The sequence below is a fragment of the Terrapene carolina genome, unplaced genomic scaffold (assembly GCF_002925995.2).
Source record: "Terrapene carolina triunguis isolate 2854851 unplaced genomic scaffold, T_m_triunguis-2.0 Scaffold42, whole genome shotgun sequence".
Classification (NCBI taxonomy): domain Eukaryota; kingdom Metazoa; phylum Chordata; order Testudines; family Emydidae; genus Terrapene; species Terrapene triunguis.
This window is the reverse complement of record NW_020664393.1, coordinates 27321591-27339290: the sequence shown is the minus strand read 5'-3', so window position 1 is coordinate 27339290 and position 17700 is coordinate 27321591. Positions and strand designations below refer to the sequence as shown.

At 37.2% G+C, this 17700-nt stretch overlaps 1 protein-coding gene across 2 annotated transcripts in view; it reads left to right on the top strand.

The window, feature by feature from the left end:
• The window catches only part of MEI4 (meiotic double-stranded break formation protein 4), a 111589-nt gene that overhangs the window by 41469 nt on the left and 52420 nt on the right, over positions 1-17700 (top strand). The window contains exon 4 of one of the 2 annotated variants that reach the window (XM_026654548.1): positions 8926-9057. The exons of the other annotated variant lie outside the window; for it this stretch is intronic. Within the exon in view, the coding sequence (XP_026510333.1) occupies positions 8926-9057 (132 nt within the window). The remainder of the gene's footprint in view (positions 1-8925; positions 9058-17700) is intronic. 2 annotated transcript variants of the gene reach the window in all.

The following is a 17700-nucleotide window of genomic DNA, read 5'->3' as shown; positions in this document are numbered from 1 at the left end:
GCGTATCTTAAATCGATTCCCCCCCCCCCCAGTGTAGACCTAGCCTCAGGTTAGATATCAGGAAAAACTTTCTAACTATAGGGATATTTAATTCCTGTAATAGGTTACCAAAGGTGTTTGTGGAATCCCTGCCATTGGTGGTTTTTAAGAACAGTTTAGACAAACACATGCTTGGGGTGGTTTAGCCCCTGCCTCAGTGCATGTCGATGGGCTAGATGACCTCTCAAGATCCCTTCCAGCCCTACATTTCTGTGATTCTCTGATTGATTCTATAATTTGAAAGCTGATCCTGTAGCAATTGAAGTAAATGGGAATGTAGTAGGGCTGTCAATCAGTTAAAAAAAAATTGATGATTAATTGCACTGTTAATAATAGAATACCATTTATTTAATTATTTTGGCTGTTTTCTACATTTTCAAATATATTGATTTCAATTACAACAGAATACAGTGAACTTTGCACACTTTATATTTATTTTTATAACAAATATTTGCACTGTAAAAACAAAAGAAATAGTATTTTTCAATTCACCTAATACAAGTACTGTAGTGCAATCTCTTTATCATGAAAGTTGAACTTACAAATGTAGGATTACGTACAGAAAAAAACTGTGTTCAAAAATAAAACGATGTAAAACTTTAGAGCCTACAAGTCCAATCAGTTCTACTTACTGTTCAGCCAATTGCTAAGAGAAACACGTTTGTTTACAGTTAAGGGAGATAATGCTGCCCACTTCTTAATTACAATGTCAACTGAAAGTGAGAACAGGTGTTCGCGTGGCATTGTTGTAGCCGGCATCACAAGATATTTATGTGCCAGATGCGCTAAAGATTCATATGCCTCTTCATGCTTCGGCCATCGTTCCTGAGGACATGCTTCCATGCTGATGATGGGTTCTGCTCGATAACTGGCCAAAGCAGTGTGGCCTGACGCATGTTCATTTTCATCATCTGAGTCAGATGCCACCTGCAGAAGGTTGATTTCCTTTTTTGGTGGTTCGGGTTCTGTAGCTTCCACATCAGAGTGTTGTTCTTTAAGACTTCTCAAAGCATGCTCCACCCTCATCCCTCTCAGATTTTGGAAGGCACTTCAGATTCTTAAGCCTTGGGTGGAGTGCTGTAGCTATCTTCAGAAATTTCACATTGGTATCTTCTTTGCATTTTGTCAGATTTGCAGTGAAAGTGTTCTTAAAACGCACAACATGTGCTGGGTCATCATCCGAGATGGCTGTAATATGAAATATATGGCAGAAAGCGGGTAAAACAGAGCAGGAGGCATGCAATTTTCTCCCAGGAATTCAGTAATAAATTTAATTAACGCATTATTTTTTAAAGAGTGTCATCAGCATGGAAGCATGTCCTCTGGAACGGTGGCCGAAGCATGAAGGGGCATATGAATCTTTAGCGTATCTGGTACGTAAATATCTTGCAACTCTGGTTACAACATGCAGTGTGAACGCCTGTTCTCACTTTCAGTTAACATTGTAATTAAGAAGCGGGCAGCATTATCTCCCTTAAATGTAAACAAACTTATTTCTCTTAGCAATTGGCTGAACAGTAAGTAGGACTGAGTGGACTTACAGGCTCTAAAGTTTTACATTGTTTTATTTTTGAATGCAGGTTTTTCTGCACATAATTCTACATTTGTAAGTTCAACTTTTAGGATATGGAGATTGCACTACAGCAGAGGTTCTCAAACTGTGGCCCGCAGGCTCCATTCAAGTGGTCCATGGATAGTTCCCTCTAAGGTGTGCGCCTGGGCAGCTGCACATGAGAGAATGAAGGGCCACCTACCTAATTAGTGGAGCCATGTAGGCGTGGCTCCACTAATTAGGTGCCTGGACCCTGGAAAAGATACACATATAAGGTGAGGTGGTGGCCTTGGGGTGAATAGGAGGCAGTGGGGTGAGAAAAGGGGGTGGGGGGAATTTGGGATGTGGAGGGCTGCGGTGGCCAGAGAAAGAGGCGACTTTTCCCAGTTCCAGGGCTGCGGCTCCTGGGGAGAGACGGCCCTCCTTCCCAGCCTCAGATCTTTGGCTGCAGTGGTGGGGAGAGCCCCCCCTCCTTCCCAACCGCCAGCTCGGGGGCTGCTGCGGTGGGGGAGAGAGGACACATCTATTGCATTAGAAAGGTAAGACTACTGATATTAAAATATGAGTTGTGTGCTTTTATTTGTAGAACAAAAAGAATTAAGTTTTTTATTTTATATAGCGGTTTTATCCAACGCGCTTTACAATAGTTAGCTAACGGTATAATCAACATTTGGAAAGATCATTAAGTGAGACCCTCAGCAATTTTCAAGTGGTCCGTGAAATAAAAAGTTTCACGTAGTATTCATAGAATCATAGAATATCAGGGTTGGAAGGGACCTCAGGAGGTCATCTAGTCCAACCCCCTGCTCAAAGCAGGACCAATTCCCAACTAAATCATCCCAGCCAGGGCTTTGTCAAGCCAGGCCTTAAAAACCTCCAAGGAAGGAGACTCCACCACCTCCCTAGGTAACGCATTCCAGTGCTTCACCACCCTCCTAGTGAAATAGTGTTTCCTAATATCCAACCTAGACCTCCCCCACTGCAACTTAAGACCATTGTTCCTTGTTCTGTCATCTGCCACCATTGAGAACAGCCGAGTTCCATCCTCTTTGGAACCCCCCTTCAGGTAGTTGAAGGCTGCTATCAAATCCCCCCTCATTCTTCTCTTCTGGAGACTAAACAATCCCAGTTCCCTCAGCCTCTCCTCATAAGTCATGCACTCCAGCCCCCTAATCATTTTTGTTGCCCTCCGCTGGACTCTTTTTCCAATTTTTCCACATCCTTCTTGTAGTGTGGGGCCCAAAACTGGACACAGTACTCCAGATGAGGCCTCACCAATGTCGAATAAAGGGGAACGATCACGTCCCTCGATCTGCTGGCAATGCCCCTACTTATACAGCCCAAAATGCCGTTACCCGCTTTCTGCCAAGAAGGCTAAAACAGAAACAAAATATTATTTCTTTTGTTTATCTTTTTTACAGTGCAAATATTTGTAATAAAAATAATATAAAGTGAGCACTGTATACTTTGTATTCTGTGTTGTAATTGAAATTAATATATTCTAATATATCAATATTTGAAAATGTAGAAAAACATCCAAAAATATTTAATACATTTAAATCGGTATTCTATTGTTTAACACTGCGATTAATCACAATTAATATTTTTAATTACAATTAATTTTTTTGAATTAATCATGTGAGTTAACTGCGATTAATTGACAGCCCTAGAATTTAGCTACATTGGTAGCAGGATTCATTGAAGTCTGGGAGCTGTGAGTGTCCAATGCCTCTGGAAATCAAGACAAGAATTTCTAAAAACTTTTGTATAGATTTATATAAAAGCCATTTCAGTGGCTTTTAAAAACTATGGAAAAAATCTATAATGTAAGAATAAGAAGGGAGAAAAGTGAGGAAGTCAAAGGAAAAATGATATTAACGTGTTAATTGTTTAAAAAAAATGTTCATTATGCTTGTATATTCTTTGGAGAAAGACAACATCAAAGGTCTAGTCCTATGCTCCTAAAGTAGGTCAAACTCTCATTGAAATCCTGTTTCTCAGCTTTCACTGATTCAGGTGGCATTTGCCATGTTTAAGAGGTATGTGGTATTACCTTAACTTAAGTCTAAGATGGAATTTCATTGATGTATAGAATTATTTTGAGGGTATGGAATCTGTTCTGTAAGACAACTTTTAATTAGTGTTGTAAACTTTGTTTGTGCTGCTCACATAGTAGACCCCAATATATTGTAGAATTATCTGGGACAAACGGTAGCAAAATCTGCTTTATTCCAAGTATAGTCCCTTTTTAACTTTCCAAGGATTTTAAATAACAGAGTGGAGTGAATTAAAATTTATTTAACATAATCAGACCAGAGGTTTTGTGTAGAATTATTAATGACCAGTGCCAGGAAAAAAATCATCAAGTAGGTGATGGTCTTCACTGTTTAAAGAGAGTGATTCAGTGACTCTCTGCAGTCAAGAGCTTATTGAGGGAAAAGCTAGATCTCTTCAAAGCTTTATTTTATTCCATGACAGTTAGTTTGCTTATTTTTCTTCCTATATCTGCATCAGTGATGTTTTAAGCAGTAATTGCAGATTTTTCTCATCGATCATTTGCCACTACTTACTGAATACAACTGCTACTTGTGCAAACTGCCACGATGTAAAAAGCTATTGTTTGTTATATCTATTAACAAAATAGTATTCATAAAGTGGGACTTCATAGACTAGCTACATATTTGTATCGGTGGGTTTGATTTAAATCAAATTGATTTAAATCACTAGTCAGGAAGACTTGATTTAATTCTTCACAACTCAGAGATAGATGTAGGTTTCATTTTTAGAAGATATACACTATATATTTTTAAGTGATTTATTTTGAAAACTTTCGAATTAGTTTTACAGCTGTATCAGAAAATGAATGATTGTTTGGTTATTTCATTTACCAAAGGTAATTGAAGCAGATATTTATGAAGTCATTGGAAGGTGAACTATCTCCAATTCAACAGGTTAATCATTAATATTTGGAGGATTTTTTTGATTTAAAAAAAAAACCATTGATTTTTATCCACCCTAATTTGTATGACGTTAGACCTGAATTCTGTATAATGTTTACATTACCTCTGCTTTGACTAACCCATATCCAATAGTATATAAGGAAATTATCATACAACTTCATATACAACTTTTCATTGTAACTACAAGGCATGCATTAATTTGCTGCTCTAACCTCTGCAAGCTGTCAATGGTCCCAGAGATCACAGGGTCTCACCAACTGTTCACTCTGTTCCCCAGCCATGAGAGCTGCAACAGGTACTGGGAGACGGATAGCACAGGAGCTGCTATAGTGGCTCTTCCCTACATTGTGGGGAATCATCTGACCAGTCACTCAAAAAACAATTTGAGTCTGTTTTTTACTAGAACACTAGCTCAAAGCCAACTTAATAAATCGAAGGATTATGGTCAAATTTCAGTTGAAGCTTCACTTTGAAGGTGGCCACTTTAGTGAGACACCTGAATACAGCACTGGCAATGACTAATTATTTAAAGCAAAGTGACTAGGAATCCTGTATTAAGGCTAGAAATGAAATGCTGGGTAGTATTTGAGGTGGCTCTAGTTGTAGATAATAAGATATTTTTAATAAAATTTCTTTTATATTTTTCCATCCCAAGAAATATTTGCTAGGCTGATAGAACATGTGTAAATAATACAGAAATTGACTTTTTATAGCCTGAAATAAATGACATTGGAAATCATGGTGGTTTGGTATACCTGACTGCCAAAGGCAAGTTAGTTTGCTAACATGCTCAAGGTTATACTCTAAAAGATGTAGAATTTGTAAAATATGTATCCAGCCTTAATGCATAAAAATGAGAAATGAAGTCAGTAAAGATGACTTGCACGCTAAAAATGTGAAACATGTTTGTTTGTGGCATTGCCTAAACCTTTGTGTAACAATTTGCAATGTACTTAACCTTATTTAGATCTGCAGGGATTATGTAGGCTGTCTAGAAGGCAGAATGAGCCACATACAACAAATGCTGCTCCAGTTATATATTATTAGTGGATACACCGGAAAATCTTTCAAAACTATAGTTGTCTAAATTATTCCTGCAAAGTGCAACAAGAGCATTGTGAATGATGTCTTGTACAAATGCCACATATCATTGTGTCCTGGTTTAAGGCCATATAAGATCAACGTGCCTGTGATCTCAAATTACAATTACATAGACTTCATTGTTAATGGAAATTGAATCATTTTGTCTTGCATGAAGGAGACATACTAGCTTTCTGGCGTACTTTCACCCTATCAGAGCAAGAGGTACTCTTATGCTGTTCAACTAGTGATAGTATTGTTTATAGTTTGGGATGTGTGGGGTGTGTGTTTTATTTAAAAAAACAACAACAACAACAAAAAACACCTTCCATGTGTATGCCCTGCACTGGGACAGTCGAGAAAACAATGGATGGTTACTTCCTGCATGATTTTCCTCTTTAGTAAATGTGTGTGTAAAGTAATATGGTGTGATGGGACATCCTGAAGGAGTCAAGATATGAAATCTTATTTTATGACAAGTCTATAACTCTGAAGACTGTTTGCAATCAGCTCCACACATGCTTTATAAAGTTTTAAGATAATATTGTTGCCAGTTTTATATGATCTATCTCTTAATATTATGATAAAGTTCCAAGTAATTTTAATTGTTTGGAGGTTTATTTACCTTTTCCTCACATAAATTTCATATTTATACTGTTTCCAATTATCTGTGAAAATGTAATCATATTAGAGGATCTTACAGTATATTTCGTACTGTCATGATGATGATGATATTTGGTTTGGTTTCTAGTGACAGTAGAAGTGACTTTACTGAATGAATCTGTGAATGAGTTTTGCATACAGTAGAACCTCAGAGTTACAAACACCTCAGGAATGGAGGTAGTTCATACCTCTGAAATGTTCGTAACTCTGAACAAAATGTTATGATTCTTTCAAAAGTTTACAACTGAACATTGACTTAATACAGCTTTGAAAATTTACTATGCAGAAGAAAATACTGCTTTCCCTTTATTTTTATTTTTTAGTAGTTTACATTTAACACAGTACTGTATTGTATTTGTTTTTTTGGGGTAGGGGGGTCTCTGCTGCTGCCTGATTGGGTACTACTAGTTCCAATTGAGATGTGTGGTTGACTGGTCAGTTCGTACCTCTGGTGTTCATAACTCTGAGGTTCTATTGTATTATGACAACCAGGTTTTGTTGGATCTGGAAATATACAGATGAGAATCTGTGTATCATATTTGAAAACTGCAAATATACATAAAACTAACAAAAAACAAACAAAAAAGCAGCACGCGGGGATTAAATATATGGTTACCCCCATTTACTTCCCTTGTTTAGGCTCACAGTTTGATTTATGCTTTTAGGAGCGAGTTGTTGAAAATGTTGTCGCGTATGCAGCTCAAAGCTAGACTTTTTTCACAATGTAGCTATAATCTTGCAAAACCATATTTTAATGTGTATAAACCGTTAGTGTTATAGATTTGTGTGAATTACTCAATTTGTGTGAATAGCTCACATTACTATTAGTTTTATACAAGTAGGTATGTGTTGTCTGATATGTAATGCGCCTGAGTACGGGAAATTAGTCGATTTAGCCCTATGCCAACTTTTTAGATGGCTATCAGGAGGGGTAGAATGAATGATAATGTACGTGCACAACTTGTTCAAATGGTGTAGGGCAGACCAAGATAGAAAACAGTATGGTATTTCCTTCCAACTTGACTGATTGCTTCATTGCAGCTATAGGTGGGCTGTTGCTGACTGGCTGGAGCTGCTATCTCTCTCCTGCTCCTCTCTGTCTCTTCACTCCATCCTTCCTTCCTTTCCTCCCCTACCACTGTTGCCTCCCTCCCCTCATTGTCCTCTCTCCATTCCTGTGTTGTTCCTTTTAGTTAAGTCCCTTCCTTAACTGCCTTTGGCCTATAATTGGTTGAATGTCATGAAATGAAAAATAACTACCCCCCAAATTGATATGTAAACCAAACAAACAATTATGTCACTCATATGCTGGTTGTGAACCATCACTCTGTTTGTATGTGTATATTTCTTTCCCCTTATTATGTGTCTGTCATGTCTATTTAGACTGCGAGTGCTTTTTCTTTAAGAAAGTGACTGTCATGTACTGTTTTGCACAGTGCCTAACACAATGGGATCTCAATCTTGGTTAGGTGCTCTAGATGCTATTGTTCCTTCACTGTTTTCTGTGAATCTGTTTTTTCAAAATATGCTGAGGTGAACGCAATTATAAATGTATGTTCCATTCTCTTCTACTTCCATATTTTTTTTCTTCTACCAAGTAGAGGTTCATTGTTTCCTTCATGACCATCCATTTCTGAAGGTTTTATAAGAAGTCATGTTCCTATATTATTTTGTTTGGCATAAGGCAGTAAGATTAATGTGATTTATGTATACTTTTGATATGCACAGAGGCCACATATCCTCACTAAACCCAGAATGGCTATGTCCTGCATGGCTTTGTGTTTAAGGAACAAGAGGTGAATTGGGAGGGCTGAGTTTTCTTCTTTACTCTGCCACACTTTCTGGTTGGATCTTAAGCTCTGTGCCTCTTGTTTCCTCTTCTATAAAATCTTAAATACTAACTCATGGGGAAGTAAAGGCTAATTTTGTTAATGTTTGTAATGCAGTTTGAGAGCCTGAGATGGAAAGTGTGATTAGAAATGCAAATTACTATTTTCTGCCCACAGTGAACTAATTTGTACAACCTCTTCCTGTCCCCACACAATATTTTTATACTGATTTGTCAGCAACCTGTTCTGAACATTCTGCCATTGATTATTGTTGATGATAGTGTGCTTTGCACTATATAAGGAACTGAAGACATGACTGCTCCAAGGAGCTTACAGTTTCCTAACGGACAGCACACAAACCTGTTGAGACAGCCAAAGTGAGATATTAAATGTGAGAAACTTGAATGTGTTGGGTGCTGGGGGGGAGGGAGCCTGGGCACACTAGCACCCACCCGTTTCCAAAAGACACCAAGATCCTCACATTTAAAACCTTACTCTGTGTGTGTGTGTGTGTGTGTGTGTGTGTGTGTGTGTGTGTGATGTAGTTTTTAGCTGTCAGAAGTAAGTTTTGGATTTATCTTCATTTTTTCATGTCTTCCTTTTTACATATTTATTTTTTAATTTAAAAGTGTGTGTGTGTGTATGTATATGTGTGTGTGTGTGTATGTGTATATATATAGCTATAGATATAGATATAGATATATATAGATATAGATATAGATATATATGTGTAAAGAGATCATACAAAGTAGGGGTTTGGACAGATGTTGAAAAGATGGAACTTACAGATACTTATATTCAGTTTCAGGTGCAGTATCCCGTGTCCCACACTCTTGTTTTGCTGGGAAGATGCAACATATTAAGAAAGTCTATAATATCTCTGCTGTTATCTGAAGTAAATCAATTTGCTGATGAGTTGCAGCAAGCCCACCAGGTACTGTTCTGTTGAAATTTTTATATTGTCATGAAGCAAAGTAAACCATAATACTTATTTAAATGGTACAACTTTTTAACACTAGAGCTCTGTTTCAATCTCTTAATTTAAAATAACAAAAAGATCCACAGAAGTTGTTGACTTTCAGATTTAAATTTATATCTTCTACCAAATTTCAGATATTTTTGAAAGTTAAATTTTTCATTCTACAAAAATAGCGTGTGATTTTCTTTTAAGTGAAAGATCAGCAAATTGAAGAAATTTCCCAACTAGGACCAAAATATCTTAAATTCAAATACACGCACAATAGACCTCTGATCTGTTTGACACCTGTTTTGGTCTGGTTATGCTGTAGAAACTGCACTGGTGGTGGCTGTGGTTGATCCTTTCCTAGTGATTCATGGAGTTCAGGCATCCATTTTTAGATCGATCAGGTATCTTTGATACCATGAGGACAAGGTATTGTTATTTGTTTACTGACCCTCATTAAAGCTGATTGGGTTGTTCTTGAGTGGCCTTCTTTCTGGGAGATCCCAAAGGGCAATTGTTTATCTGTGGCTATTGTTCTTGTATGTTGTCCCACAGATTCCATCTTTTTACCCTTTCTGTTAAATGTATGCATGGGGCTTGTAGGGGGTTACTGAGGAAGAATGTCTTGAGAAGCCTTCAGAATGTTAATACTGAATTTTATATCTCTTTTCTGTCCCTGCTGGTGCAGTGGAACAGCTTTATAATTGGCTAACAGAAATTATAGATGTGGAGATTTACCTAGCTGCAGAGCAAGTAGTTAATACAAGACTGAGATGATGCTTACAGGATTTGAGAAGCAACTGAAAGAGATGGTAAACATTGTATCAGCATCCCTGAATGTTGGGGTATGCAGACATGCAACCTGGGGAGTTTCTTGGATACCCAAGGAGCTATGTGCTTATCATGATCTGGCACAGACAGGGAAGCTACATTCTTTCCTTTTAGAGATGGCTTTTGCCTTGGTTATCTAGCTATAAAATATTTATACCAGGCAAATTGCCCTTATCCCTTCCCTTGTTAACACAAGATTAGATTATTGCAATGAATGAGGTATGGAGAACAGAATGGAATGGAGGTTGTGGCTTGGGCAGGGCTCATTTCATAGGAGATTAATTTAAGATTTCTTGTGCTGGCTGTATTTTGAAATAGAATGATTGTATACTTGGGCTAAGTATACTTTTTCAAGTACGAAACAAGTGTTTAAAAAAAATTACCTCCAGGGGAAAATATATATATCATTAGTATCTGCTGAACAGATGTGAGATCAGGGAAATCCAGTAGATCCCAAAGCATTATTGTAGTTGCATGCAGAAACATAGACACTCCACTGTACTCCTAGAGACCCTTAAACTCCTCTTAGAATATGGCTCCCTTATACACTGCTCTGGAAAGTTCTACAGACAAAAAACACATAACAAGAACATAGTATCTGGAGAAAAAGGAAAGCCCAAGGTATTGAAAAGTATCTAAATGACTCATTAAAGTCATATAGAAAAATATTCTAATTGAGTTCCATGTCATTTATTTCTGTTACAAATATATAAACACCTCTCTCTTCAACATTAAATATTCCAAAAAAACAACCTTAATTGTAGTGCTTTTTTCATTATGCTCAGTTTGAGTGATACATTTGTTGAACTACTTGTGTATTAATTATGATATTATGTGGAACATACGTTTTGGCTACTCAAAAACAGGTAGGTAATTACCAACATGAGATTACAAAGAAATAGCATTTCCAAACTAAACTCCTGAAATTCTTTATAAGGATCAGCAAAAATTGAATGAAAGGAAAAAGAAGGGATGAGATTTTCCTGCATTATAGTAAGGCGTTGGTGACATGCTGCCATTCTTGATAGTATCTAAGAAACTGAACAAAAATCTGTACATTTCATTTAAAAATAGAAATATGTAATTTAAAAAAATAATTTTTAAAAATTAAATAACCTATTCTGGCATGATTAAATCCCACCTGTGTAAAAATCACAAGATTATGCACCCATTGTTTCAGCACATTGCTGTCACCAGTGCTGACACAGCACATATCAAGTGTGTTGCATCATCCATTATGCTCCATGTTGATGTAAGGGTTCTGTTGGTTTATTGGGAAGACTGTGTTGAGCTCAAGAATTATGATAGTTCATTTCATTTTGCCATACAGAATTTTTTGTGTGTGTTGCTATTCTGTGTTGTATGCAAGACTTAGTTGGAATGAATCCTATGTTTGATGAAGAGATTATGGCATGAGAGTTTATAAATTGTGTATTTTGCAGATGATAAACAGGGCTAAATTAATACGCCATGGCTTTTAACCTTAAATTATACTGTTTAATAGTGTAACGTAGAGGTGGATTTTCCAATGACAAATACAGTTAGTGGTGTTCTGTAAAGCCATGATGTGGTTTGAGAATATTGCACTATTAAATTCATTTGTAAATGTAGAAGAGTTGATACTTTAATCCATAAACAATTTTCTACATAATAGCCAGTACAATAAATTGTAGGATAATTCCTATGCTTGTCTTAGTAAACCAGAATTCTAAATGAAAAATGACATCAGCTTTGATCTTGTCACATTGAACTAAAATTTCATTCTATTTACTTAGATATGAAAGTTGTTTTCAATATTAATTTATAAACTGTGTATTTTAATTTTTTCCGTATAATTGCTGATTCTGAAAAAATGATCACAAAAATAGCCTCAAATGTGCACAATTACCAGTGTTTCAATAAAATGTCCCTATAATAACTTATAAACACAAGTATATATTTTTCCTACATGTAATAAGTATTTTGGGAAATTATGTTTAACAAAGGTATCATAGTTCAGAAAAGGATTAAAATAGTTAATATAAATCCTGTATGCTATTCTGCTCAAAGTAAAAATATAAAATCATTTTCAAATGTACAGAATTCATGTTAAAGATCTTCCTCCATCAACATTTAAATTACAGTTTGCAGAAAGATGATACTCTGGACCAAATGTCACTAACTGACAAATGGCCAGATCCTGCTTCATTTGTCAAAACTATCATTGACTTCAGAGGACATCTTGCTTGATTGCAGGATCAGGCTCCAATAGGCATTTCAGATATCCTGTTTAAACAGAACAAAATCGAGAATCTGAATCTTAGTTATGATCCAGCTAGGTTTATAGTGTGTGACAGGTTTTGACTTAAGAATTCCAAAAGATCTAAAAAGAATGGAGATGTGTCAGTTGAGCCTAGACCTATGTCTCTACATCTCACAGCTTTTTCAAAGCTGTATGTTGAACTTGAATTTTACCGACTAAAAAATAGATTCTGTATAGGAGAATGGATCAAATCAAATGAAACAAGAAAGAAGAAGTAATTGTTACCTGAAATTGTTATACTGATCTTTTAGAAACCTCCCGAATAGTTAAATCTTGTGGTTTTAGAGGCCACAAATGAAAGAGAAATGTATGAATAATGAAGGTTTGCCTAACATTTTATAACACATCTCTCCATATTTTAATATATAAAATAAAACCAGCTAAGATGCTTATATAGCAATAAACCACTTTTAAATTTTTACTGACTTTCATCCTCAGAACACCATTTTTTCACAGCTTTTGTTCAGTCATTGTGTATTGGATTATATCTAATTAAAGGGCCCAGTGCTGCAAACTCTGAAGCAAGTGAGTAACTTTACTCACATTGCCCCTGATTCTGTAAAGTTCTTAATCATGTGCTTAAAGTTAAGCACATACGTAAATGCTTTGCTGAATGACGGTGTAATAGGGTCTTTGGTGGGCTGGGAGACCTACTGGTTAACATCCACTCACTTGTGGGGCAGTGGTAGGGGAGCCCGGGGCCACCTGCTCCACCAGCCTCTGACCCAGGGCCCTAGGAAGGATAGCAGGATTAGAGTTACCCTCCTGGAGATATTTCCTACCACTTCTCTCTGCTTCCGGTACCAGTTAAGAAAAAAGGTAACCAAACAGTCAGCCCCAGCCGGACTCATCACTAGCCTCTTTTGGCAGGTGCCTTCAGGGTAGGTATGTACTCCTCTCCAGCCGTCCGAGCTTTTCAACCCTGTCTCCAGTTGGAGCACCCTCTGCAAGATTGGAGGGATGAGGCTAGCTGGGCCCAATACTGTCCTTTAACCCCTTCCGGCCCAGTGTGGATTTTGTATACCCCATCAGACTGGGCCATTGTTTTCTATTTAGGTACATATATTAATATAAACAGAATTGGGCCTCTTTGATTGTTACTTTTGTGGTATATGGCTTGTTGTCTTTGACTGAAAAGCAACATGCCCACCTATGTGCTGTATAATTAATAATTGTAATTGATTGTAAGAGCCTTACATCACACCTATCCTGCAGGAACAGGAGTGTCTTGATGTTTACCAAAAGAAAAAAAAATCAGAGTTGCTTAATATTATTTACTCTGTAGAGCAGATGGAATTTATGGCTCCAGAACTGTATTATAGAATGTAGATTATTCCTTCAATCAGAGTGCTTATGTAGCACATTTTCCTTGGCGATGCCTCATAATCGCTTCAGAGACAGAGGATCAGAAATGGAAAGCACGTATTGATTGAAAGAATGTTTCTAACCTGCCAGGCTTTCAGATTTTCATTTTTTTAAAGAATTGTTAAATAGAAAATAAGTTGAACTTAATTGGTGAGACCTTTTTTGATAATACTAGGTTTCACCTCACAAGGATGTCTTACCTAACTTTTGAGAACAGGTGTGGGCCAGATATGATGTAAGCTATTAAAAAGCTGTTTAGGCTCTTGTTTAATTATTCCTACTGGGTAGTTAGATTAGTAACATTTTTGCACAGTATATAAATTGTATACATTGTTTTTCCAAATAGGCATAGTTGCTGTCCATATCTTCTTCACATGTGAAATATTTATTTTAGGCATTACATTTTTGAAATGGTAATTTTCATGCTAACAAATACTTTTTTATATCTTTTTATATATATAATGTTTGTGCATGCAAACACACACACACACAGACACACACATTATGAAAACTACCACTACTTTGGAAGACTGCCAAAAATATACATGGAAGCATGTAGTTCTTCTGTCAGTAAGGACTGATTCTGCAGACCACCTGTATGGAAAGCTATCATAGACTTAAGTGAGAGTTAAGTGTACAAAAACATTATATGATATCTTAACCTATGCAAAGCTACATAAGAAATTCCTATTACCTATCTGGTGGAAAAGAATTATAATATACCTTCAAGTTCCATTCACAGTGATTCATTTATTAACTTATGCCCCAGTTCTGCAGAGTATTTAAGCACCTGCTTAAGTCTGTCCATAGTAAGTTCGAAAGCTTGTCTCTCTCACCAACAAAAGTTGGTCCAATAACAGATATTACCTCACTCAGCGTGTCTCTCTCATATTCAGCAAAGCACTTAAGGTTGTGCTTTGTTAAATAGAGATGGACTGCTGAATTGGGACCAGGGCAAACAGAAAGGATAAAAGTGCTGCAGCAATTCATGTTCTAGTCTAGATCACATGCAGAGGTTATTGCATCAAATACAATTCTGTTAGACTGAGAAATCACTTGGAACAACTATTTGTGGGGTAACAAGGAAAGTTTGAAAAAAGGGAAGCGTAAATACAATGTGTTTAGTGGAACTGAGAATATCTCATATTCTTCTGCTTGCTCTTCAACACTATCTAACGGGTAGTCATGTCACTGTAATATCAGACAGATGGCAATAGTTTCTTACTGAAATAAACAAGGAGATTAATTATTTCAGTGGGTAGGGAACCACACTTTCTGAGAGCTATGCATGTCAGTGAGATACTAAATGTCCAGTTGGACTGGTGGTGGTGTAGTTGTGTTGGTCCAAGGATATTTACTGGATCAACTTCTGTTGATGAGAGAGACACGCTTTCAAGCTTACAAAACTGTTCAGGATCCAAGAAGCAGGAGACCAAAACCAAACCAACAACAACAAAAGTTGACAGGGTAGCTGGCCCTTAAATGAAACCAGGCACAACTCTCTAGTTCCAGTTCAGATGAGGCCTAGTTTGGTATAATGAGGAGGGTGGGGCTCCCCATTGGAGTTACAAAATGGGAGAGAGCCCAAAGGTGGGAGTGTTCAGAACCCAGAGGGCCGAGGAAGAGATGCCAGAAGATGACCAGAACTAGGTTAAGAGGTTCAGGGAGGGGGTGCCCCTGCAGGAGGGAGAAGTAAGAGTTCCCTAGTGAGTGGTGGAGATAGATCAAGCTTCTGAAAGGAGAAGGTGGGAAGGAATTTGTGCGACGGGGGGGAAATCACCTACAAACTTCTTCAGGCCAGAAAGCCAGGCCAGAGGGGGCTGAAGGCTGGGAAATTATCAGTGCTCTGAGCCCACTGATGTCTCTGGGCAAAAGCTGGAGATATACCTCAAAAAGAAACAGGATGGGGAAGCACCCTAGTAGAGGGGCAGTGAGAGATGCTGGAGCTGTACTTAAGAGGTGAGCATGGTGAGAGACGCCAATGCTGTACTGGAGAGCCAGAGCATGGTGAGAGATGCCAGAGCTGTATGTGGTATGTTGATGGACTATAGGGCCTTGAAAGACTTAATGTACTGTTTGGCTAGTGTCCTGGGTCCTGCAACCCATAGCAGCCAGCATGGCTTCTGATCCCTTCTCTTTCTTGCTCAGCTTCCTTTTCCTGTTCAGATACAACCCCAGCCTCAGGGCAAAGCAGGGTTCTCCTTGACTGTGCCCAGACTGTTTTGGCTGGAAGTTTCATACTGTACCTTAAAGGGATAGTGCGACCCACTACATACACTCTCCCATCACCCATAGGAAGGGAAGGGTTCTTATCTGAAACTTTGCCCCTCTTCAGTCAAAACTTGATACTGGTCACAAGTGCCATACACATTGCAGACTGGGGATCTAGTTTTACTGCTAATGTCTTCTGCAATTCCAGATTAGATTGCAAGATACATACAAAATAATGTGGCATGCCAGACAAATAGGGAAGTGATAAATGGGCCATACAACCGCGCAATTCACCCTGACACTATCATGGAATCTAGTAAGGAAAGAGGAATTTAAAGTATTCTTAGGCAGCTGAGAAGTAACATTGCTTTGGCTATACTTAGGCATAGCGCAAAATTGAAGATGACACATAATCAGAAAACTCAGGTGCTTTTGCGAATAGAAGAAGCAAGGATATCGATTTCATGAAGAGAGAAAGGATCTCTTTATTACTGTTGACTAGAGAATTATTTGCTGGAAGAGTTCAATGTTGGTGAGTCGTCTCATTCACTAGAGAATAAGTGATGGAGGGGGAGGAAAGCCATCATTGTAAAAATCAGAATGTACTGTATGTACTGTATCATAACAGACAAATGGGTTTATGTTATTGGAAGCCTTTGTGCTTATATTTTATGTATGATTTGAAAAAGACACACTATACCATGATTATAAATTACTATAAATAATTTTAATTCTTGCAACAGGGAAAAGGAATGTGATTAACATCTAGCTGGATGCTGCTTTCTGGCTTTACTTTCATACCGTCTGTGTTAATTACTTCCTTTTTTTCCCTCTGACTACTGCTTGCTTCCTCTAAGCAAATTCCTCTGTGTGATGGATAGCTGAATGAAAACAAGACAGAATTCTACCTTTTAACCTGCTTTGTTCACTGGGTATTCCTGCTTATTTACAAAAAGAAATGTACTAGAGAAAAGTAAGCACTGCTTCCTTCAAACTTTGATTAGATATTGAAACCCTTACTTGCATTGAGTAGCATTCAAGGAGTCAGTGCAAGTAAGGGTATTACAAAGGGAAACATTGTACATTTGTGGTAGTTAAAATATTTAAGTTACAACTGATAGCTATATTTTAAAAGACCCTCTATCTCTAGATTTGTTTAATATTACACTTGGAATTAACAAAATTGGAAAGATCTGAGATTTGGTGTTTTAAAGATTGTTAAAAATCTGTGTTGTTTATTTTAAGACAGCCCTCACTGAAGTATTTTATAGAAACCAGTATCAATACACAGTCCCTACCTCAAAGACATTGTCATTGAAATATAGATATGAAACATGATAGCAAATATTATGGGTGGTATTGGGGGAGGAAAGACAAGGAATGCATCACAAAGTTTTATTAGAAGAGCTTTTCTTAGTTTTTATAGCCAAACCAATCTGTGTGGTTACAAATACTTACACAATAGATTTACAATATGGGTTTGTACCTATTTGTTACTTTTTTGATTCTTTAAAATGTATTTCATTAATATAGTGAAAACTATTTAAATGTTTCCACTTTTATGGAAAAAGGTTGCTGGTATTAATGCATAAGCCATAAAATCTGTATCTCTAGCATTAATTATGGTTGTTTAGCATAGCTAATTATTAAATTGCCTATAAATAACAATTTTGTTAAGTATATTAAAATACAAAATATAGAACTATGGAAAGATAATGGATTGCCAATCAGATCTTAATTTCATTTTTCATTTTAAAAGTGTTGCTGCTTTTACAGTACAAGATTTCTTATTCTCTCTCTCTCTCTCTCTCACTCACATACACACTGTCAGGGTTCCCTCCCCACTCTGATCTCTGGGGTACAGATGTGGGGACCCGCATGAAAGACCCCCTAAGCTTATTTCT